Source organism: Eretmochelys imbricata, chromosome 24, assembly GCF_965152235.1.
Source record: "Eretmochelys imbricata isolate rEreImb1 chromosome 24, rEreImb1.hap1, whole genome shotgun sequence".
Taxonomy (NCBI): Eukaryota; Metazoa; Chordata; order Testudines; family Cheloniidae; genus Eretmochelys; species Eretmochelys imbricata.
The window spans coordinates 1,526,288-1,548,330 of record NC_135595.1 but is presented as its reverse complement, the minus strand read 5'-3'; the positions used below and the strand labels follow the sequence as shown (position 1 = coordinate 1,548,330).

Genomic DNA, 22,043 nt, shown 5'->3' with positions numbered 1-22,043 from the left:
CCGCAGCACCGGCTCCGCCTCCCGACCTGAGCAACGACGCCTGTTGGTCGAGACGACAGACCGACGGAAGCCTAGACCAATCGAAGTGGAGACTACACCCCGACGCCCGCCCTGTAGCTCCCACTGGCTGATGGCACCGTTGATTGGCGTAGACCGCGACCACTGGGAGGCGGCAAAAGCGCCCCGTGGGGCGCCTTTAACGGGTCTCTTAGCCTGGACATCCGGGTACCCTGCAGCCCTATTATATGTCGGCGGGCAAAAAGCAAATTTGGCCCTTCTCGGGCGTTTTGGGCGACGGCGGCCACCGTACCTCGGTTACCCCAATTATCTTTCTCCCTTTAATCCCCCCCGGGAGGGACACCCAGCTAAGGCCCCATCCCCAGAGTGGGTGCTGGGCACCCAGGCCAGGCCGGGGGCGCCAGGAGAGGGGTGCCCAGTCTGGTGGGACGTATTCCTGGAGGGTTCATCACAGGCCCCTATTGTCAATTCCTGGCGACGCCAGGACCCCGACGTGGGTCTGGTTGGCGCAGGTGATGGGGGAGGGGTGGGGGGTCAGGATGGCACGGGTGATGGGGGAGGGGTGGGGGGGTCAGGATGGCGCAGGTGATGGGGGAGGGGTGGGGGGTCAGGATGGCACGGGTGATGGGGGAGGGGTGGGGGGGTCAGGATGGCGCGGGTGATGGGGGCGTGGCGTGGGGCAGGTTAGCGCAGGTGATGGGGGAGGGGTGGGGGGTCAGGATGGCGCGGGTGATGGGGGCGGGGCATGGGGCAGGTTGGCGCAGGTGATGGGGAGGGGTGTGGGGGGAAGGATGGCACGGGTGATGGGGGCGTGGCGTGGGGCAGATTGGCGCAGGTGATGGGGGAGGGGTGTGGGGGGGCAGGATGGCACGGGTGATGGGGAGGGGTGTGGGGGGAAGGATGGCGCGGGTGATGGGGGCGGGGCGTGGGGCAGGTTGGCGCAGGTGATGGGGAGGGGTGTGGGGGGAAGGATGGCACGGGTGATGGGGGCGCGGCGTGGGGCAGATTGGCGCAGGTGATGGGGGAGGGGTGTGGGGGGGCAGGATGGCACGGGTGACTAGGTGCCAGGGTCAGGTTGGTGCAGAGGATGGGGGGAGTGCTACCGAGGTCTGGTGGCCCAAGTGTTTGGGGGGGGCACTCTTGGGGCTGCCCCTCACACAGCTCTGGGAGCCAAGGGGAAAAGTAGCGGGGTGTAGAGGAACACTGGGGCACATGGCATTTGGATGGGCTGCACCCACATGTGGAGTGGGCCACACTGCAGGTGTTTGGAATGTGCGCAGGGGATGCAGGGGCATGGAGCTGGCATAGAGAGGCACAGGGAGGCCGTATGCTTTGATGCTGTTCCAGAGGAAAACGTTTCAGATTCCCCCAGGCCTGACAGTGAGATTGTGAATTATCCCCTTTAACATTCATTGTTTGCACTTGGTAGCACCTAGGGGCCCTCAGCAGGGATCGAGGCCCGTGGTGCCAGATGTAATGCACACACAGAGCAGACCCACGGTCCCTGCCATGTAGCACTTACGGCAGAGTACAAGAGCTGACACAACAGGTGGCTACAACGCACTGTCAAAGAACCAGGTAAGTCATGGAGAATACGTCCATCAATGGCTGTAAGTCAAGGCAGTCAGGGACGCAACCCCATGCTCCAGGTGTCCGTAAACTTCCAACTCCAGAAGCTGGAAGTGGACAACAGGGGATGGATCACTCGATAATCGCCCTGTTCTGGTCCTTCCCTGTGAAGCACCTGGCAGTGGCCATGCTCAGAAGACAGGATGGTGGTAGCTGGCCCATCGCTCTGCCCCGCTATGGTTGATTTTACATGCTCACAACAAAAGGTCAGCAAAGCACCAGGTAACAATGAGAATTATGAACATCAGAACACTCCCTGGTCACAGCACAGCCGGAGCCTAAAACAAGGTCTTCCCCATGGGTGGCACATGAACTGCCGGCTTGGGGAGCCTAGCCCCCAGCCCCACCCCTTCTGCCCGAGGCTCTGCCTCATCCACCACCACCCCCGCACAGCCACTGGCCCCCACCCCAGGCTAGCACCCCCAGCCCCGGAGCGCCGGGAGGGAGGGCAGTGTGGCCCCAGCCCCTGGAGCCAGGCCACAGAGCGGAAGCAGGAGGCCTGGGAGCAGAGCGTGGGCAGGGCCATGCCTGGCTGTTTGGGGAGGCACAGCCTCCCCCAGCCTATGGTACCCGCCACCCATGGTCTTCCCCGTGCATTGCACTGCAGCCCGAGGGAATGAAATTCCTTCCCAGCAGTGTCACACTGTGCCACAGAATCCAGGTGTCCTGCTGCCCCATGGCATCGCACTGGGCACAGTGATATTTTGGCACAATGTTGCGTTGCTGTTTTTCAATGCACCAACGTCCCATGGCTGCCTGAGGGCACTTTGATGTGACGTGACTGTTCCGTGGATGCTGTACAGCCCTGCTCGCAGCGTGACCGTGCTGGGCTGCAACATCAGCCAATATTGCCTCACTGTTTCCTTGCAGCTCCCCCTCCCGTCGGTCTGTCTGTCTCTACTTGTCTCAGAGGTAAACCGAGTCCCCTCCTGCGTTCCTCACTTCAGCCGTGGCAGTCGTGGAGCAGCAGCCCACCCACCCTGCCGGGACAGCTTAAAAATCCACCGAACTCGTGGTTTGCGCGAACTGTGCTGTGAAGACGCCCCCTAGGACTGTCGGCTTCTCTCCGTCCGCTGGGACAGCGCCTGGTGCCAGAGGCTCGGTCGCGGCACCGCAGCCCAGGCCTGCGACACAACTCTGCCTGGTTACAACGGCACCAGGGTGTAAACATCACCGCGGTGGCTCAGCGGAATTCCCCCTTCCAGCTCCGTGGACCCGGAGAACGGTACGCCTAGCCGCTGCTGGAAGCAGGGGGAGTCGGCCGCTGGCTTCGCATACGTCACGCCAGCTCCAGGTTGATCGGTCTCCCTGCTAGCAGCAGCGATCCCAGGTGCGTCCGCCCCATGCACACAGCGATGCGCTGGTGACGGCGCTGCCGGGCCCCTTTCTCCTTTGACATGGCCGCTGTCGATTACGGGCAGCTCCTTTTCCATTCTTTTGGTGAGAGGGAATTTCCCGTCGCAAGCCGATGGGCCAGAGGCCGGGTGCGCTGCCGAGTTCGGGGGGGTGGCACAGCTCTCGTGGATGCCAGAAGCTGGGCCCCGGGAACGACTCAAACTTTGCCCTCTGCGTGCAGACGCCTCAGGAGATAGCGTCACAGAAAACCAACGAACTTCTGAACGTAAAACGATGTGGCCCGGGCCTGGGAGCCTGATGCCAGAATTCAAGATGGCTGCCAAGGGAGAGAAATGGAGCCAAGCCAACACTCTAGCCTTCCTTGTCCATGATCGATGGTTTATTAGCACCTCTCCCACCTCATTGGCTAACCGCAGGTGATTGACAAGCACCCTGGTGCAGATGCAGGGCTCTCCGATTGGCCAGGACTCTCTCAGGCCCGTAACTTGTACACGGCCCAGCCAATAAGCAGGCAGGGACGACAACCCAAGCCGTAACCTATAGCTTCCCCCCCGAGGCTATTTGTGGGGCGCTGAAGCGAAGCGGCCGTGAAACGTCTGCGTCCCGGGGGAGGCTGGAGTTCCCAAGCCGGAGAGTCTGGTTTCCGGGCGCGGGGACCGGTGGCGGCACGTCACAGCCCCGGGAATTGCTCTCATCTTGGCCCCCTGCGTTTGATCTCCTGCCAGGCTGCGCGCTCGCTCGGGGCAGTCTGGGGAGGAGACGCCCCGGAGGCCAGGCAGGCTGGGGGGGTCACACAACAGCAGGGAGGCTTTGCCAGCCCCTGTCTCGCTGGCTCCTCAAACAAGAGGGTTTAAAGTTCACAGCAGAGGGGGCCGGTCGTGGCTCCCCCCCCGGCTTCGGCTGGAGCTTTGCAGGGGCGGCTCGTCCCCCTTCAAAGCGTGGGGGGGTGGCAGCAGCCGGTTGAAGCGCAGATGCCCTGCAGCCATACAGCACGAGAGCGAGCACTCTGCTCACGGGTGCCCTTGGCTTCCGGGCGGCTGGGATGAGAGGGCCCCAGCCTGCAGGGCCACGCCGCCGTCACCCGCCCCTAGCACGAGGCTCGCTCAGAGGGGAGGTTTTATTGGCCTAGGGACAGGCCCCGAGCCTGTGGGTCCCCACTCAGCTCTCCCTGCACCACAGAGGCCCTTGGGCCCAGTGCGTCCCTCCTTGGCGGGCAGCAGACCAGCCCCAAAACACTAGTAGGGCCTACACAAAAACACGGGCTCTGTTCTACTCACAGAGTGTTTTTAAAGTCTTGATTGGGGGTGGAGGTCAGGAAGGGGGTGGGTGACACACTATGCTCAGAGGGTCATGTTAGGGGCAAAGCTCAGGCTAACAATCCACATGTGCCCTGGGGGCAGGCGGAGCCGCACGCAGCCGGGACATGGGCTCCAGAGGGAGGTGGCCCTGCCCTTTACTGCAGGTGGGATGCCCATGGGCAGCTGCTCTACAAGGCAGCCTTGTGGATGGCAAGGCAGCAGGAGCCAGGTTGGGCTGGTCCCGGGCAGGGCACCCGCTCTGTTTGCAGCCCCCGGCCCCGCTGCTGCTCAGTGCGTCGTCTGCAGCCCGAGTGCCGGATGGACGGAGCCTGCCCCACGGCATGGCCGTGTGTCGCTGCCAGTGGGGGTGCCTAGGGGTGCCCAGGGCGGCAGTGATTAGCTCATGCCGGCCTCCTGGACAGACCTCCTCTGTGAGCGGCTGCTGTGAGGCCGGAGATGCAGAGGGTGCAGCCTGCAGGGAGCAGCGAGGGGGACTGGGGCGGCCTGCACACAAGGGGTCGATTGTACACACAGGCCTCAGCCTCCTTCCTTGGCGGAAGCCACCAGCAAGCAGGGCGAGGAGGCGGCAGGGCAGGGCAGGGCCGCCCCAGCCCCAGCCCCAGCCCCAACCCAGGACCAGCCTGTGGCACTGCAAAGGGAGGCTGCAGCAGGAGGTTTGGGGTTCCCGCCGGCTGCACAGGGAGGGAGGGCCTCTCACCTGGCAGTAGCAGAGAGGTTCGGTCAGTCCTGGAGCTGCGAAAGGAGCCAGCCGGGCTCGGAGACACAAGCCGGCCAAAGCACAGCAGCTGTAACAAGCCGGGGCCTGTACGGCTGTCGATGCTGTGAACCTCGCTGCAGAGCCCTGCGAGCTCTCAGCACATGCGCCCCTCGCTGTGGGGCTGGGACGGGCTCTGCACTGCTCAGGCCACGGGCCTCTGCCAAGCAGGGGCTGTGAGAACAGGACGGGGGCCAGACCGCTCCAAGCCAGGGTGATGGGAGGCACCTGCTGGGAGTCAGAGGTGCCCGGGCAAAGCCCCAGGGAGGGGAGATGGGATGAGCGCTAAGGGGGGCCTGGGGCTCCCCGTGGTACTGGATGCCTCCAGCTGGGCAGAGGGGAGGGGGGCGGTCTCACCAAGCCCTGAGTCAGGCCCCAGAGCTCATGAGATGCTGGTAAGGGCCCGTGTCTGGTTTTTCAGGGTGTCTGAGCCCCCGCCCCACAGCAGGGGTGATGATCACAGCCCTGCCGCTCCCCCAGGCAGGCGCCGGCAGGACCCAGCTGGATCTGCACATGCAGTCTGTGGCATGGAGCGCCCAGCTCCCCGCCCCCGGCAGCCCCCGGGATCCCCCGCTGCGAACAGGGGCTCTCCTCCACCCTCCCTGCCTGGCTCCTGCTGCTCCCCCAAACTCCTCCCAGCTCAGCCCCAGCTGCCGCTCTGATTGGCTGCTCTGCCCAGGGAGGCAGGATAGTGGGGAAGGCAGCCAATCAGACGCGGGGGGGGGAGGCAGGGGGCTGCCTCCCAGCTCTGCTGCCCTGGCAGCAGGTGGGCCCAGCCCAGACCCGCGATGCCCCTCGCCACCACACCCCACTTCAGCCATGGGGGCTCCTCTCGGCCACCCAGAGCCAAGGGAGGGGCAGGGCAGAGACAGATGCGTGGGGGAGAGGGGCTGAGGCTGCCTCCTTGCAACCCCAGACACACACACACCCCCACACCAGGAGGCAGAGAAAATACTGAAGCGGTTTTATTTACAGACCCAACAAAAACCCAAATGAAACAAAGGGGTCAGGGAGGGGTGACGCCATATTGCACAGTATGAACCCCAGAGATAGGGGGGCACAGGCACCGTCCCCTCCCCCTCAGTGCCTACTGCCCCTTTCCCAGCCACAGGGGGGAGAGAAACAGCTTCCCGGGCAGGAGTGAGTGAGATGGGGAGTGCACAATGACCCAGCCCCACGGCAGCCCAGGGTGTCCAGCAGGGGGCACGCGGGGGGTCGTGGGGCCCAGCTTGCATGGCACTTGCTCACCAGCACAGCGGTTACAGCACAAGCTAACGGTGGCCACGGGGAGAATAAATAAATTACAAAATATATTAACACTGACGTTAAAAAAAACCAACCACCAACTGCCCTGGAGGAGGGGCCGTGCCCCGGGGGACCCCCCAAAGACAGTGTCCAAAAACAGAGAGAGCTCTGGGGATGCAGGAGCCGTGGGCTGGACGGATGCTCACCCGTCCGTGGGGCCGGTTCACTACCAGTGTCTAGCTCCAAACAGCACCGGGGTCTGGGGGGAGCCACCAGGCGGGCTGAGCAGTGCCGACCCCTCAGACATACCCGTGGCTCCTGGGGCCCCTCCCATCCCTCCAGCACGGGCAGCCGCTGAGAGCTGCCGTCAGCAGGGCCACCAAAGACCCCAGTCCAGTCGGCACAGGAGGGGCTGGGCTATGCCCAGAGCAGGATCTCGGCCCTGCCCGACCAGCCCCCCACTTCTTTGCCCTATGGCTGGGCAGCAGCTGCCCCTGCTTCTCCTCCCAGCCCGCGGGGCGGGGGGGGCAGCGTAGAGCTACGGCCCCCAGGGGCAGGACTGGCTGAAGTGCCGGGGGCAGCAGGGGGCTCTCCAGGTCCCACCTGACTGCCTCGGCTCAGCGGGCACCAAGTGCTGCCCCCCGGCTCCCGGAAGAACCCCCGGGGTAGGTGGGGGTGGCACATGGTTTGGTATCAGCTATGCCCTGCCCTCCGCCTGCCGTGGAGCTGCTCGCTCCTCCCCCCGCCCCCCACGAGACCCAGTTCGGTCCCCAAATTCGTTCCTGGGGGGAGGGGTCCTGGGCTCCCGGGCGGCCTGGCATTAGCACTCCAGGGTGGCGCCAAAGCTCCGGCGGCAGTCGATGGCCTTGGAGCTGGGTGGCTGTGCCCGCCGCCGTGCCAGCTCCTCCTTGCCCAGGCTGCTGGCCACCTTGGCGTAGGCGGCTTTGTACTTCTTGTCGAAGGCGGCTGCGGGGGAGACGGGGATCAGGCACTGAGGGGCCCGGGGCCCAGCCTGCAGCCAACCCGCGCACCCCGGGTCCCCCAGCCCCTCCACAGGCCAAGCGAGTGTGGTGCCCCCCCGCAACTCCTCAGACCAATGGGCCCGGCTGGCCTGCTATCCGCCCCCCCGCCGACCAATGGGCCCGGCTGGACCCATATCCCCCCCCCACAGACCAATGGGCCCGGCTGGCCCAGTATTCCCCCACACCCATGCAGACCAAATGGGGCGCCCTGCCCAGCCAGGCCAGTATCCCCCCCCTCCTCCCCACCACTGGGCCCGGCAGGCCCAATATCCATGCTTCCCCTCGCCCACCAACGGCCCGGCCGCAGGCTCCTCTCAGTCCCTGTTCTTTCCAATGCCCCCCCAGCCCCATACCAATGCTGACGTGGTCCCTGCCCAGTGCAGCCAGCATGAGGAAGAGGATCTCCCGGTAAATGCTCCTACAGGATGGGGAGAGAGTGACACTGAGTGGGGGAGACAGAGCAGAGGGAGGGAGAGCACGGGGCGGGGGGGGGGCAGAGCAGCAGCAGCCAGTACCTCGACAGGGGACAGAGCCGGGGGCGGAGCCAGGGGCAGGGGGTGGTACCTCTGCAGGGGGCAGAGCTGGGGGGGTGGACTCTGCAGGGGGTGGAGTCAGGGGCAGTACCTCTGCAGGCCAGGGGGCGGAGTCGGAGGCAGGGGGCGGACCTGAGGTGGTACTTCTGCAGGGGCGGGGGCAGGGGGCAGAGCCAGGGGTGGGACCTCTGCAGGGTCTGGGGCAGGGGGCGGAGCCAGGGGTGGGACCTCTGCAGGGGTGGGGGCGGGGTCTGGGGCAGGGGGCGGAGCCAGGGGTGGTACCTCTGCAGGGGTGGGGGCGGGGTCTGGGGCAGGGGGCGGAGTCAGGGGCAGTACCTCTGCAGGCCAGTTGGCGGAGTCAGAGGCAGGGGGCAGACCTGAGGCGGTACCTCTGCAGGGGCGGGGTCTGGGGCAGGGGGCGGAGCCAGGGGTGGGACCTCTGCAGGGGTGGGGGCGGGGTCTGGGGCAGGGGGCGGAGCCAGGGGTGGAACCTCTGCAGGGGGCGGAGCCAGGGGCGGTACCTCTGCAGGGGCGGGGGGCTGGGCTCCACGGCCAGGGTCTGCAGGAAGAGGGCGATGGCCTTATGCATCTCGCCCAGCCCCACATGGCTCAGCACGGCCTCCAGGAACGTCAGCGAGAAGGGGCTGCTGGGATGGCGCCAGGACTGCAGCCGGGCAGCACTGTTCCCTGTGGGGAGAGAGTGGGGGTCACTGCACAGGCCGTTCCCTGCCCCAAGCCCCACGGACACCCCCCCGTGCTGACCCACGGCACCCCTCCCCCACCCCACCCCTGTGCCCCCGCCCCAGCCACTCACTGTGGATCCTCCAAAGCACATAGAGGGGGGGGCAGCTGTTGGGGTCTGGGGTCAGGACATCCCACAGCAGGTGCACGCACACCGGGGGGGCCTCCAGGGGCTGGACCTGCAAGAGAGACGTGCGGGGGTGCGGGTCAGGACCCGGGGGGGACCCCCCAGCTCCCGGGCTGCTCGCTGGTGCATGGGGCGGGCGCCCCTCCCCCTCCCGCAGGCCCCGTACCTGGGGCGTGGGCCTGACGTGCTGGGAGGCCAGCACCAGCTGCAGCAGGTTGCTGGGCAGGCCGAGGCGCTGGAAATACCAGACCAGGTTCCAGTATATTATGGGATGGCTGTCCACCAGCTCTGGCTGGGCCAGGAACTCGCTGCCCTCGTTCTCCAGCAGGCTCTCCAGCTCCTTGCGCAGCACCAGGGGGCTCAGGTAGGCGAAGGTCACGAGCTCCGAGCGTGGGGCAGGGCCCCCGGGCCCCTGCAGGGAGACGGGCTGCGCTCAGGGCCCACTGACCGGCCTGCCCCCCGCCCAGCTCTGCCCGCGCCCCTCTCCCAGCCTCCCGCCCAGCTCTGCCCGCGCCCCTCTGCCGGGCCACAGCCCCCTGCCCAGCTCTGCCCGCCCCGCAGTCCCAGCCCTCCCTCGGGCAGGGGCGGGTAACCCTTGGGCAGTGCAGCCAGGTGCCTGGCGGAGTCAGGAGTGTGGGGCTCTGGAAGCAGTGCCCGCAGCGCCCCCTTCTGGCTGGCTCTGGGGGGAGCCTTGCTCAGCTGCAGGGGGCTGGTCTCAGGACTGATGGGGCGGGGAATGGGGGGGGCCGTACCAAGGAGTCCACGCAGCCGTTGCAGAGCGACGGGGGGTCCCCTGGCTGCGGCTCGGCCTCGTCCAGAGCCAGGCACTGGGAGCGGTCGCTGAGCACCGGCCCTCGGGCAGCTGGTGGCTGCTCCCCGCGGCTCTGGGGAGACTCCGAGGGGCTGGGGAGGGAGGGAGCTGGTTACTGCTGGGCTGCTCGGCACCAGCCCCCACGCCTGGGGGGACACAGCCCCTTAACAGCCCTCCCATCAGCCAGCCCCCGCCCAAGGGCGGTCGCCACCCGACGGTTCTCATGACGACGGCGCACCCGGCGAGATCCCAGAACAAGGCAGGTTCCAGACCCCTGAATGATGTGAGCCCGCCCCCCAGGCCATCCCCCGCCCCGAGATTCCCTGCCCATCGCCCCCCCAAGTCACCCCACGCCCCAGACTTCAGAGGGCAGAGCATGGCGCGGCAGTGGGGTTCTCCCCCACCAAGGATGGGAGAGCTGCAGGGCGGTTTCCTAATGGGGGGGACTGCAGGGGGGTCCCCCTGAGGGTGGGGGGACCTCAATGGGGTCCCCCACAGGTGTGAGGCTGCAGTGGTGTCCCCCACAAGGACAGGGAGGGTACAGGGGGACCCCCTTGAGGGCGGGGGGTGCAGGGGGTTCCCGCCGAGGGCAGGGTCTGACCTGGGGGGCTGCTGGAAGTCCTGGATCTCGATGCTGAGCAAGGGCACGAAGGGGCGGGCGCAGAAGGGGCAGCTGGTGTTGAGGTTGGAGTCGTCGGGCGTCCAGCCGGCCATCACCTCCTCGTCGTGCACCAGGGAGCCGCACGCCTGGCACCGCGAGCAGCTGGAGAGCCGGATCTGCGGGGGGGACTCGGCTCAGCCCCAGCCCCAGCCCCAGCCCCACCCCGCAGCTCGCCCCGGGGGGGACGGGACTCAGCCCCAGCCCCAGCCCCACCCCGCAGCTCGCCCCGGGGGGACGGGACTCAGCCCCAGCCCCAGCCCCACCCCGCAGCTCGCCCCGGGGGGGACGGGACTCAGCCCCAGCCCCAGCCCCACCCCGCAGCTCGCCCCGGGGGGACGGGACTCAGCCCCAGCCCCAGCCCCACCCCGCAGCTCGCCCCGGGGGGACGGGACTCAGCCCCAGCCCCAGCCCCACCCCGCAGCTCACGAGGGGGGGGAGGGGGAGGAGGAACTCGGCTCAGCCCCACCCCCACCCTGCAGCTCGCCCCGGGGGGACGACTCAGCTCAGCCCCACCCTTACCCCTACCCCCACCCCCCAGCTCGCCCCCAGGGGGGGAACTCTGCTCAGCCCCACCCCCACCCCACAGCTCACCCCAGCGGGCGGGGGAACTTGGCTCAGCCCCACCCCTACCCCCAGCTCGCCCCAGGGGACTCCCACCCAGCAGGCACGGCCTCAGGCAGGTCCCGGGGGGGGGGCTCATCTCTCCAGCCCAGGCCTAGGGCAGGTCGGGGGGGCCTCACCTCCACAGGGGGCAGCTCCGGCCCGGCCAAGGCCTCGGGCAGCGGGTCCGACGACTTGGGCAGGCTAAAGCTGCCAAGCGACGTGTCCGACAGGTCAAACTCGCTGCTCAGGGAGACGGAGCTCTGGGGGGAGAGGAGACGTGAGCCCCAGGGGACCCCCCAGCTCAGTGAGACCTCCCCGCAGGAGATGCTGATGCTGCTCCCACCCATGCCAAGGTCTCCAGCCCAGCAGCTCACGCGGGGGCACCAGGTCCCTGCCAGTTCCAGGAGTGCAACACCCTCAGCCCCAGAGCAGGGTGTGGGGGGGTCCTGCCCACAGGCCTAGCCCAGCGGCTATGGGGCAGGGTCCCCCCCGTCCAACCCCCACCCGGGAGCAGTGGGAGGCGCGTCCCAGCCCCTACCTCTGAGGCGGTGGAGTCGGGGCGCTCGTGGGGGTGCAGCAGGCTCTCCACGGGGCTCTTGCGCGGCGGGGGCTCTGTCTGCTCCGAGGCCCGGCGCAGGGAGCCGGCGTCCCGGCGCAGGGAGCCGGCGTCCCGGCGCAGGGAGCCGGCGTCCCGCCGGGTGCTGGGCTGCTCCACGCTGGCGGTGTGGCGAAGGGAGGGGCGCTTGGCTGGGGATAGCAGCTGCTGCAGCTTGGCGGCCAGCCCCCGGCGCGGCGTCCCCCCCAGGCTGTGGTGGTTCTCGTCGCGCCGGCCCGGCCCGGAGCCCCGGGCGCCCGGCCCCAGGCTCAGCTGCCCCTCAGCGCTGTCCAGGGCCGGCCGGTCGCTCTCGTCCGTCTGGAAGCTGAGGTCAGACAGGCTCCCGTCCTCCGAGCTGCCGGGCCCGTCCAGGAGCTGGCGCAGCCCGGGGGGGAGGGCGACGAACGAGTCGCTGCCAGGCTCCAGCACCCCCAGGGCCTTGATCACTGGGGGGAAAAACAGGGTTACGGGGAGGGGGGGGCGAAGCCGGGTCCCTCACAGCTCCGAACCCCAGCACATCCCCCCAAGCCCGGTGACCCCCGCACCCCTACCCGGGAGTGCCTGAGCAGGGGCCCTGCCCCCGGGTTTCGTCTTGCCCACCCCCTCCCGGCGAGCTCCCTGCCCCACCCCGCCAGGCTGCGACTCACTCTGGGCCACGCCGGTCTCCACGGCGGAGGTTTCGCTGCGGGGGAAGGTGCTGCTGTTGCTCTTCGCCAGCTGGCGGCCCGGCGAGGGCTCACGCAGGCTGCGCCCGGCCCACGTGGTCTGGCGCTGAAGGCTGGGGCGGGGCTGGGGGCCCTGGTTCTCTGCACAGCCAGGGAGCGAGAACATGGGCTGCTGGCCCCACCCCTGCCCCAGGGGCCCAGCCCCCTACCCCCACCCTGGCCGGCCCCACCCCTGCCCAGGGGCCCGACCTCCCTACCCCTACCCCGGCTGACCCCACCCCTGCCCAGGGGCCTGGCCTCCCTACCCCCACCCTGGCCGGCCCCACCGCTGCCCTGCCTGGCCCCCCTAGCCTCGCCCGATGGGCCCAGCCGGCCCCACCCCACATGCCCCACACACCTGGCAGGGTGCTGCCGTGGGCCTCGCTCTCCAGCTGCCGCTGCCGCAGGGGCTGCCGGAACTGGGCGGTGCCCAACACCACGTTGCGCAGCTTGGCCCAGCGCAGCCGCCCGCCCTGGGTGCCCGAGGGCCACTTGCTCTCCAGCACGGCCTGCAAGGGAACGAGCCCCCCGGGGCCACGGGTTACCTGGGAGATCGGGGGAGGGGGCCCCCCCATGTTCCCCACCCCAGCAGCAGACACCGCCACGCTCTCGCCCCCCAGGGCACGGCATCACCAGAGGGAGCTCCCCGCCTCAGCCCTCAGGGCCCGCCCTGGCCCCAGCCCCAGGCGCCCGCCCGCCCCAGGCTGATACCTTGTTGTAGTAGCCGTAGGTGACGGTGTTGGGCACGATGCCAGCCCGTTTCATCTCGAGCAGGACGCGGACAGAGAGCACCGGCTCGCCGTACTGCCCGCACAGCTGCATGAGACTGCGGTAGCAGACCTGGGGGGCAGGAAGCACAGGGCACCGTGAGGGGGGTGGGGGAACCCGGTGCCCTGTGCAGTCAGCCGGGTGGGCGCTGCTGGGTCACGTGGGCAGGGCGCGGGGGGCTGGTGCTAGGGGCGCGGGAGGCAGGGGGGTCCACACCTCGTCCGGCAGCACCACCTTCCTGCTCTCCATCTGCTTCAGCACTTCGTAGGCCGTCTGCAGCGCCCGCACCTTGGAGGGGGCAGCCCGCACGTAGGTGGGCAGGTAGATGAACCACAGCCCGTAGCAGTGCCCCAGGAGGCAGCGCGCCCACATGTCGGGCACGGACGAGTACTTCTGTGCTACCCGCTGCGCCACCTTCATCTCCTGGGGGGGACAGCCGGGTCAGGGGGCCAGCTCCGCCCAGGACAGGCCTCCCCACCGCCTCAAGGGGCTGGCACCCCATCAGTTCTGCCTAGGTCAGGCCCCCCCAGCTCCACCCAGGACAGGCCACCCCCCCGGGGCTGGTTCCCAGTGCTCGTTCCCGGTGTTCCCTGCAGGGAGGGCTGAGCCCAGCCCACTCGCTGCACTAGTGAGCCTGGGCCGTCACCTGCTTGGTCCTGCGCGGCGCGGGGCTGCTGGGGGCGCTGCTCTTGGGCTGGCACAGCAGAGCCGCCAGCTGGTCCTGGGAGCGCTCGAAGAGCTCGGACCGCAGCACGGGGAAGCTGTCATAGCTGTGGGGGAGGAGAGGGGGCGTCAGGGAGCGGCTAGAGATATGGGGGGGACCGGGTCGCTGTGGGGGGGGTCTCACCAGTAGAGCGCGGGCAGCTCGGCGCCATCGGGGCCCAGGGGCTCTTCGGGGGGCATGATGAAGACCGTGTGCTCACTGCCGTGTGAGTCGTCCAGCTCCATCAGGGGCGCGTCCTCGGCCTTCTCCAGATCCACCTGCACCTGGGGAGGGGAGTGCGGCTCGGGGCGGGCCAGCATGTCCCCCAGAACACCCCCCGGCTGGGAGCTCCCTGCCCCAGAACAGGGCCGCCTTGGTCTGCCCCCCCGCCCCGACACTGGCCGTGATCCGGGAGCTGCCTCAGCCCCCGCCCAGTTCAGTCACAGGAGTGGCCTGGTCCAGGCCCCCGAGCCCCACGGGATGGGGTCTGGGGGTGGGGGTGAGCAGGATCTGTGGCTGAGCAAGTTGCAGGGACAGCCCTTGGGTGGAGGGGTGAGGCACTGCAGGGGGCGCCAGAGAGGGGTGGGGTGTCATCAGGGTGGAGGGAGGGGGAGTTAGGGGCACCAGGGGGCAGGGGCGGGGCATTGTTAGGCATGTCAGGGGCAGCATGTTGCTAAGAGCCGGGGGGGGGGCATTGCTAGAGGTGGGATGTTGTCTCCTGGCAACTGATGGCCTGGGCCCTTCCTCCCCTGCAAGGTGAGAGCTAAAGGGCTGGAGAACAAAGGAATCAGGTGGCCTCCTGGCCCGGGAAAGGGACAAAGCCCAGAGGAGGCGGGGCTGGGTGGAGTTTCAGTGTGGGGCTGGCTGGAGATGAGGAGTGAAGTGCAGACGGGGTTGTCTGGCTCACTGCCCCCGAAAATGGACCTGGCTGAGGGGTCCTGTTCTCTGGACCTGCAAACTCTGTGTTAGACCATGTCCCTGTCGTCTAATAAACCTTCTGTGTTACTGGCTGGCTGAGAGTCACGTCTCACTGCGGAGTTGGGGGGCAGGACCCTCTGGCTTCCCCAGGACCTCGCCTGGGCAGACTCGCTGCGGGGCAGAGGATGCTGAAGGCTCCGAGGTCAGACCCAGGAAGGTGGAAGCCGGGTGAGCTGCTTGCCCTGGGGACAGGCTGCTCCCAGAGAGGAGACTTCACCCGAGTCCTGCCTGGATTTGTAGGGAGCAGGTCCAGAGCATCGCCCGGGGACTGTGACAGGGTGTTGCTCAGGGTGGCCAGTAGGACCAGGAGCAGGGTGTTGGGGGCGTCAGAGGCAGGGTGTTGCTAGGGGCGGGCGTTGCTGGGGTGCCAGGAGCAGGGTGTTGGGGGCGTCAGGGGCAAGTGTGGCTGGGGCGGGGCGTTGCTGGGGTGCCAGGGGCAAGCGCCGCTCGGGGCGGGGCGTCACCTTCTCGACGCAGGTGTCGAAGAACTCCAGGCAGGCGTGCCGGTCGCTGGCGAAGGAGCACTCCTGGATGAACTGCGTGAAGAGCTGCGTGCGCAGCAGCTGCCCGTAGAACTTGTGGTAGGCGCGGTCCCGGGATTTGAGGAAACCTGGGGGGGACGGGGGAGGGGGGTCACATGGGAGCTCAGCCCCAGCCCCCACCCCCCCCCAGGCGTGCCCCCCTCACCCTGCAGGAAGAAGAGGCTGCTGGAGTCGTGGGTGGTGTCGCAGGGCGCCTGGGTGATGGGCAGCAGGAAAGAGCGGTACCCCTTCAGCACGCAGGCCATGAAGCGCAGGAAGGAGGCCTGGATCTCCAGCTCCAGCTGCTTGCGCCGCCCGTACACGAGGTCGTAGTCGGTGAGCAGGAACTCCAGCGACGCCTCCTCCACCGGCTTGTTGTACACTGGGGGGAGCAGGGGGTTAGCACAGCCCCCCAGACGCCCCGCCAGCCCCCCCAGCTCCCCACTCACTCTCATCCAGCTGCTGGAAGTGGGCACGCAGCGCAGCCAGCAGCACCTTGCAGGGCCGGCGGGGCAGTGAGCGGGGCGACAGCAGCTTCCTCTCCTCACTCCTGGCAGGGGAGACGAGACAAGCACAAAGCCGGGCTGCCCTCACCGTTAGCGCCTCCTACTGGGCTGCCCCGGCCCCCCGCTCACCCTCCCCAGCCCAGCACCGGGACGCAGCCACTCCTGGGCTGGAGAGGGGGCGGACGCCACGTCGCACGGAGCTGCCAGGGCCGCGTTAGGGGAGGGCCGGCCAAGGGCCAGGCAGGACACCGGGGTTCCCCCTGGGGACATGCCCAGGAATACGGACGCCCGGGGCCCGCTCTCCCGGAGCGATGGCTGGGGCGGGGACCGGGCCCAGGGGAGCTCACAGGAAGATGGTGTTGGTGTCGAGGTCGACACAGATGACGTCGCGGGGCGGGTCGTGCAGGTCGAAGTAGCTGGAGTGGATGCCGACGATGAAGGGCACGGGGGCGCACAGCACGTCTGCCAGCGTCAGCGGGCACAGCGGGATGTAGGGGCACTGCCAACGCAGCGGGAAGATCATCTGGGGCGGGGCAGGGAGAGAGGAGTCAGCGAGCCCAGGGGGCGGGCCCACTGCCCTCCCCACCCCAGGGCCAGACTCACGGAGACGAGCGCCTCGCTCACGCTGGTCAGCACGTCGGGCCGCAGCGAGTGGATCAGCAGCTTCTGCTCGGTCAACACGGCCAGCAGCAGCGTGACGGCGTTCTCGGGGCCCAGGTTCTGCAGCAGGGTCAGGAAGCTGGCTCCGCTGTGGGGCAGAGGGAGGAGAGGATGCAGCATCCAGACAACACAGAACCCCCTCCCCCCCACCCACAACACAGCCACGGCCAGAGCGGGCACTGCCCGTCACCCCCAAATCACCAAAGGGATCCTGAGCCCCTAATCCTCCCCCCAAGGCATGAGCACCCCCCAGGCTGCCCCGACCACCCCCCGGGGGCTGTACCTGAGCGGCAGCGGGGAGGACACAGGCTGGCACAGCAGCAGGTTATCGTAGGGAGACATCTGGGGGGAGACGAGATTGACGGCATGGTCGGTTTTCTCAACCTGGGCAGACATGGGGCAGCCCCGGGGCAGGGGACAGCCCAGGGAGCAGGGAAGGGGGGTGGTATGTGAGGGCAGGGGGAAACCCCAGGGCAAGGATGGGGAGGAGCGAGGGGCAGCCCAGGGGGCAGGGATGGGGGCAAGCAGGGGGCAGCCCAGGGGGCAGGGATGGGAGAGTGCAGGGCAGGGTGAGGGACAGCCCTGGGGCAGAGATTTGGGGGGCTCACAGGAGCCTCAGGCTTTCACAGACATGGGCTGGGAATCACTGACCCAAAACATCAGCTGAAGGCCAAATGTGAGCAGAGTGGCCAGCGTGGAGAAAAGAAGGGCCAGGGCCAGGGCCAGGTGTGACGAAGCAGGAATGTTCTTTATGCTTTCTCTGAGTACTGTGTGGGTGCCTCAGTTTCCCCTAGGCATTTCTTAAGTATCTAGGTGGTGGGATCAGGGGGTGTGACTGTTGCCGAGCCCTAGAGGACCAGTGTGATGGTGTCTGCACAGAGAATGGCCGACACCCTGTCTCCTGGCAACCGATGGCCTGGGCCCCTCCTCTGCAAAGGTGCCAGCTGAAGGTGTGGAGAACAAAGACATCAGGTGGCCTCCTGGCCCGGGAGAGAGACAAAGGCCAGAGGAGGGGCTGGAGAGTTTTCAGTTTAGGGCTGGCTGGGGAAATGGAGGGAAGCCCAGAACTGGGGTCTAGCCTCCCTGCCCCTCAGGGTGGACCTGATTGAGGGGTCCTGTTCTCTGTACCTACAAGCTCTGTTTTAGACCATGTTCGTGTTGTCTAATAAACCTTCTGTTTTACTGGCTGGCTGAGAGTCACGTCTCACTGTGGAGTTGGGGGGCAGGACCCCCTGGCTTCCCCAGGACCCCGCCTGGGCGGACTGGCTGTGGGAAGCGCACAAAGGGGCAGAGGAGGCTGAAGGCTCCGAGGTCAGACCCAGGAAGGTGGAAGCCGGGTGAGCTTCTTGCCCTGGGGACAGGCTGCTCCCAGAGAGGAGGCTTCACCTGAGTCCTGACTGGCTTCGTAGGGAGCAGGTCCAGAGCATCGCCCGGGGACGCCTTGACTCCAGGGCAGGGCTAGCAGCCCCAGCAGAAGAGCATCTGCCCAGGGCAGGGGCCACTCACCTGCACTAGGATGCGCGGTCGCTGCGGAGACGGGAAGGGGACGTTGTGCATGAAGTGGGAGATGTGCCTGGGGGGAGAAGAGCCCGTCAGAGAGGGAGGTGGGGGCTCCCTAGCCCCTCTCACTGTGGGGGACTTTCCTCCTACCCCCCATCCATTCCCTACAGATCCACCCTGGGGTCTCCACCCCCCATCGCCCCCAGCCCCTCCCCCCCAGGTCTCCCCCTCCCCCCATCGCCCCAGGCCCCCCAGCGCTCACGTCTCCAGGGGCAGCACGTGGGGCCCCGAGATGGAGTAGCGATAGATGAACATGAGGAACTTGCGGAAGACGTCGAAGAGGGGCCAGTGCGACAGGACGCAGATGCTGCGGCGAGTCTGCACCGACTTGCTGGCGATGGGGCGCCGGTCGACCACGCTGAGCAGGCCCAGCCGCAGGCTTTGCTTCTCCGACAGCCGCTCCCGCGGGTAGGCCTCATGGAACTGGATGGCAGCGCCGTACACCTGACAGGGGGGCCCAGTCACTGAGGGGGGCCATACGCGTGGGAACTAGGGGGTGGGGGTGCTGCAGCACCCCCAATTTTTGTGGGGGTCCCGCCCGCCACCCAGGGCTCTGCTCCGGGCCCCACACCTGGAGTCTGCACACGGGGTCCCCGCTGCTGCCGGCCCAGCCCCAGGGACTCTTCTTCCAGCCCCACACACAGGGTCCCAGCCTTTGCCCTGACCTCTGCCTGTGTTCCCGGCCCTGTCCCAGAGCCATGGCCCTGCTCCCGGCCCCAGCTCCGGGGACTGGGGGGCGGGGGGCACGGACAGGAGTAAGGGGGCGGGAGTGGGCCGACTGCTTTCAGCACCCACACTGTGAAAAGTGTTCCAGCACCACTGGGGGGCAGGGGTGGGAGACAATGGAGCAGGAGGCCCGGTCATGGGGGGGACGACAATGGGGTGGAGGCCCCAGGTATGGGGGGAGATGACAGGGCAGGGGTGGGGCTGGCCATGGGGGAGGGGACGACGGGACAGGAGGCCCGGTCACGGGGGGAGGGGACGACGGGACAGGAGGCCCGGTCACGGGGGGAGGGGACGACGGGACAGGAGGCCCGGTCACGGGGGGAGGGGACGACAGGGCAGGGGGTCCTGGTCACGGGGGGAGGGGATGACAGGGCAGGGGGTCCCGGGCCATGGGGGGAGGAGGGGAGGTCGGGGCAGGGTAAGCAGCACCTTCGCTCACCTACCAGCAGGAGGCGCCTCCACACAGTGAGCCTGCGGCTTCTGCCTTGGAGCCAGGCAGGACCCCCTGATTCTGGGCTGTTCACTCCGTTCCAGGTCCCCAGAGACTCCAACCCACTGGAATGGCCCAGGCCCCCTCCCTTAATACCATCTCTCCCCCTCCTACCTTGTCCCCTGACGCCCCAGTCAGCACAAAGGTGGAGAAGACAGGCAGCTGGTACTTGGTGTTGACGGGCCAGCTCTCAATGGTGGCCCCCATGGGCAGGCAGAAGACGGGCACTGAGTCGGGCAGCGGGAATGACTCACTGTCCTGCTCAGGGTAGCGGCTCAAGAGACCTGGAGAGAGACGCACGCCACGCAGAGCGCTAGGAGAACCAGGGGGTCCGGGCTAGCAGGGGCTGTGGGTCAGGAGTGAGGGGGCTGGCAGAGCTGGAGGGGCCCAGCGCTGGGACAGCAGGGGCAGGACTGCCAGGCACCAGCACTGCTGGCATGGCTCCTGCCCACCCCATACCAGGGGCCATCAGGTCCCCTCTGCATGTCGCTGGTGGGGGCCAGGTCTCCCCTACCCCCAGGCTGGGGCACAGCTTCCCCCTCTCCCCTGGCTCGGGGGGAAGCTAGGGCCAGGTCTCCCCTTTCCCCAGGCTGGGGCACAGCATCTCCCCTCCCCACAGGCTCGGGGCACAGCATCTCCCCTCCCCCCAGGCTCGGGAGGCAGCGGGGGCCAGGTCTCCCCTCCCCACAGGCTCTGGGCACAGCATCTCCCCTTCCCCCAGGCTCGGGAGGCAGCGGGGCCAGGTCTCCCCTCCCACAGGCTCTGGGCACAGCATCTCCCCTTCCCCCAGGCTCGGGAGGCAGCGGGGGCCAGGTCTCCCCTCCCCACAGGCTCTGGGCACAGCATCTCCCCTCCCCCCAGGCTCGGGAGGCAGCGGGGCCAGGTCTCCCCTCCCCACAGGCTCGGGGCACAGCATCTCCCCTCCCCCCAGGCTCGGGAGGCAGCGGGGGCCAGGTCTCCCCTCCCCACAGGCTCTGGGCACAGCATCTCCCCTCCCCCCAGGCTCGGGAGGCAGCGGGGGCTCTACCTGCTTCGTAGACCAGGGTGTTGGCTTTGGACATGGCCATCTTGTAGCACAGGAACACAGCCGGGCCCCACTGTGAGGAGAGAGCAGAGCAGGGTCAGTGGGGCTGCGGCACAGGGCAGAGGGACCCGCCCCTCCTCCTCCCGGGAGGGACAGCTGGTCAAAGAACCCAGCACAGCTCTGCCCTGCCCCCCTGCCCGGCACTGCCCCAGCTGCCTTCACACCCTGCCCAGAGCCAGGGGCCGCCAGGACCCACCATGCCAGCGTTGAGGTTCCTGTCGACCCGGCAGAAGGTGTGAGGCGTGTTCTCCCCCTTGCTGGGCACGACCAGGCAGATGTCGGTGATGCCCAGGGTGTTGTGGCCCTGGGACTCAGCGGCCCGGCGGTAGGTGAGGAAGGTGCGCTGGTGGCTGGCGGCGCCCGAGCTGAGGTTGGCAGAGCGGCTGTAGGGCGTCGTGCGGATGATCTCGTAGCCCGGCTTCAGGCGGTCCTTCCCCTCACAGTGCACCCTGCCGGGGATGGATGGGGCTAAGCAGGCACTGCTGTGGGGGTGGGGCACCCCACCCCAGAGCGGTTTGCCCAGCCCAGGGGGAGGGGGAGGGGAAGGGGAAGGAGCCCTGCCCAACCCTGGGGAGGGGAAAGGGAAGGGCCCAGCCCAGCAGGAGGGGGCAGAGGAGGGGTCCAGTCCAGGGAGTAGGGGGAGGAGCCCTGGGGAGGGGAAAGGGAAGGGCCCAGCCCTGCAGGAGGGGGCAGAGGAGGGGTCCAGTCCAGGGAGTAGGGGGAGGAGCCCTGGGGAGGGGAAAGGGAAGGGCCCAGCCCAGCAGAGGGGAGGGGTCCAGTCCAGGGAGTAGGGGGAGGAGCCCTGGGGAGGGGAAAGGGAAGGGCCCAGCCCTGCAGAGGGGAGGGGTCCAGTCCAGGGAGTAGGGGGAGGAGCCCTGGGGAGGGGAAAGGGAAGGGCCCAGCCCTGCAGGAGGGGGCAGAGGAGGGGTCCAGTCCAGGGAGTAGGGGGAGGAGCCCTGGGGAGGGGAAAGGGAAGGGCCCAGCCCAGCAGGAGGGGAGAGGAGGGGTCCAGTCCAGGGGGAGGGGGAGTGGGAGGGGGAGGAGCCCTGCCCAGCCCTGGGGAGGGGAAAGGGAAGAGCCCAGCCCAGCAGGAGCAGGGAGGGGAGGGGGTCCAGTCCAGGGGGAGGGGGAGGAACCCTGCCCAGCCCTGGGGAGGGGAAAGGGAAGGGCCCAGCCCAGCAGGAGTGGGCAGAGGAGGGGTCCAGTCCAGGGAGTAGGGGGAGGAGCCCTGGGGAGGGGAAAGGCAAGGGCCCAGCCCAGCCCAGCCCAGCAGAGGGGAGGGGTCCAGTCCAGGGGGAGGGGGAGGAGCCCTGCCCAGCCCTGGGGAGGGGAAAGGGAAGGGCCCAGCCCAGCAGGAGTGGGCAGAGGAGGGGTCCAGTCCAGGGAGTAGGGGGAGGAGCCCTGGGGAGGGGGAAAGGGAAGGGCCCAGCCCAGCAGAGGGGAGGGGTCCAGTTCAGGGGGAGGGGGAGGAGCCCTGCCCAGCCCTGGGGAGGGGAAAGGGAAGGGCCCAGCCCAGCAGGAGTGGGCAGAGGAGGGGTCCAGTCCAGGGAGTAGGGGGAGGAGCCCTGGGGAGGGGAAAGGCAAGGGCCCAGCCCAGCAGGGGGGGGGTCCAGTCCAGGGGGAGGGGGAGGGAGAGGGGGAGGAGCCCTGCCCAGCCCTGGGGAGGGGACGGGACTCCCAGAGATGGGCTGAGCGCGGCCCCCATGCCCACCCCAGCTCGATGAGGGGCGGCTTGCCGCGGCCCCGCTTGTAGCAGAGGTATGTCTGGGGGCTGCTGAGGAGGCTGGCATTCAGGTCCGCGGGGTGGCCGGACGTGCTGTTCTCGATGCAGGTGAAGCCCTGGGGCACGTCCTCGCCCTGCGAGCGGATGACCACGGCCACGTCGGTGATGGGCTCGCTGGGCCGGGCCGGCCGGGGCTGCTGGCTCTA

The 22,043-nt window shown here is 68.4% G+C and overlaps 1 protein-coding gene across 3 annotated transcripts; it reads right to left on the bottom strand.

Annotated features, from left to right (window-relative positions):
• Nucleotides 1–6,025: 6,025 nt before the first annotated feature.
• Nucleotides 6,026–22,036, bottom strand: DENND4B (DENN domain containing 4B). 3 transcript variants are annotated; one of them, XM_077840891.1, is made up of 27 exons: nt 21,826–22,036; nt 20,311–20,563; nt 20,058–20,127; nt 19,145–19,314; nt 18,017–18,258; nt 17,761–17,827; nt 16,538–16,596; nt 16,198–16,342; nt 15,942–16,117; nt 15,538–15,638; nt 15,255–15,470; nt 15,032–15,177; nt 13,734–13,873; nt 13,533–13,656; nt 13,103–13,309; nt 12,830–12,958; nt 12,477–12,627; nt 12,062–12,220; nt 11,358–11,860; nt 10,957–11,079; nt 10,157–10,332; nt 9,497–9,647; nt 8,911–9,156; nt 8,691–8,796; nt 8,398–8,563; nt 7,697–7,761; nt 6,026–7,287 (listed from the first exon to the last, which is right to left on the bottom strand). In XM_077840891.1, exons 2-27 carry the CDS (start codon nt 20,311–20,313, stop codon nt 7,142–7,144), a joined length of 3,987 nt encoding a protein of 1,328 aa, XP_077697017.1. In that variant the 5' UTR covers nt 20,314–20,563; nt 21,826–22,036; the 3' UTR covers nt 6,026–7,141. The 3 variants fall into 3 exon arrangements, with proteins under 3 accessions (XP_077697017.1, XP_077697016.1, XP_077697018.1); XM_077840890.1 differs by lacking the exon at nt 21,826–22,036 and having other exon boundaries at nt 11,358–11,471; nt 11,514–11,860; nt 20,311–20,444; XM_077840892.1 differs by lacking the exons at nt 12,062–12,220; nt 21,826–22,036 and having other exon boundaries at nt 20,311–20,444.
• Nucleotides 22,037–22,043: the final 7 nt, after the last annotated feature.

What these genes read in the sequence shown, in the direction of transcription:
- DENND4B (XM_077840891.1), bottom strand. An exon ending in CTGGGGCGTCAGGGGACAAG is followed by an intron (nt 18,259 to 19,144) that starts GTAGGAGGGGGA and finishes CCCCCCTGTCAG; the next exon opens with GTGTACGGCGCTGCCATCCA. An exon ending in CCGACTCCACCGCCTCAGAG is followed by an intron (nt 11,080 to 11,357) that starts GTAGGGGCTGGG and finishes CTCTCCCCCCAG; the next exon opens with AGCTCCGTCTCCCTGAGCAG.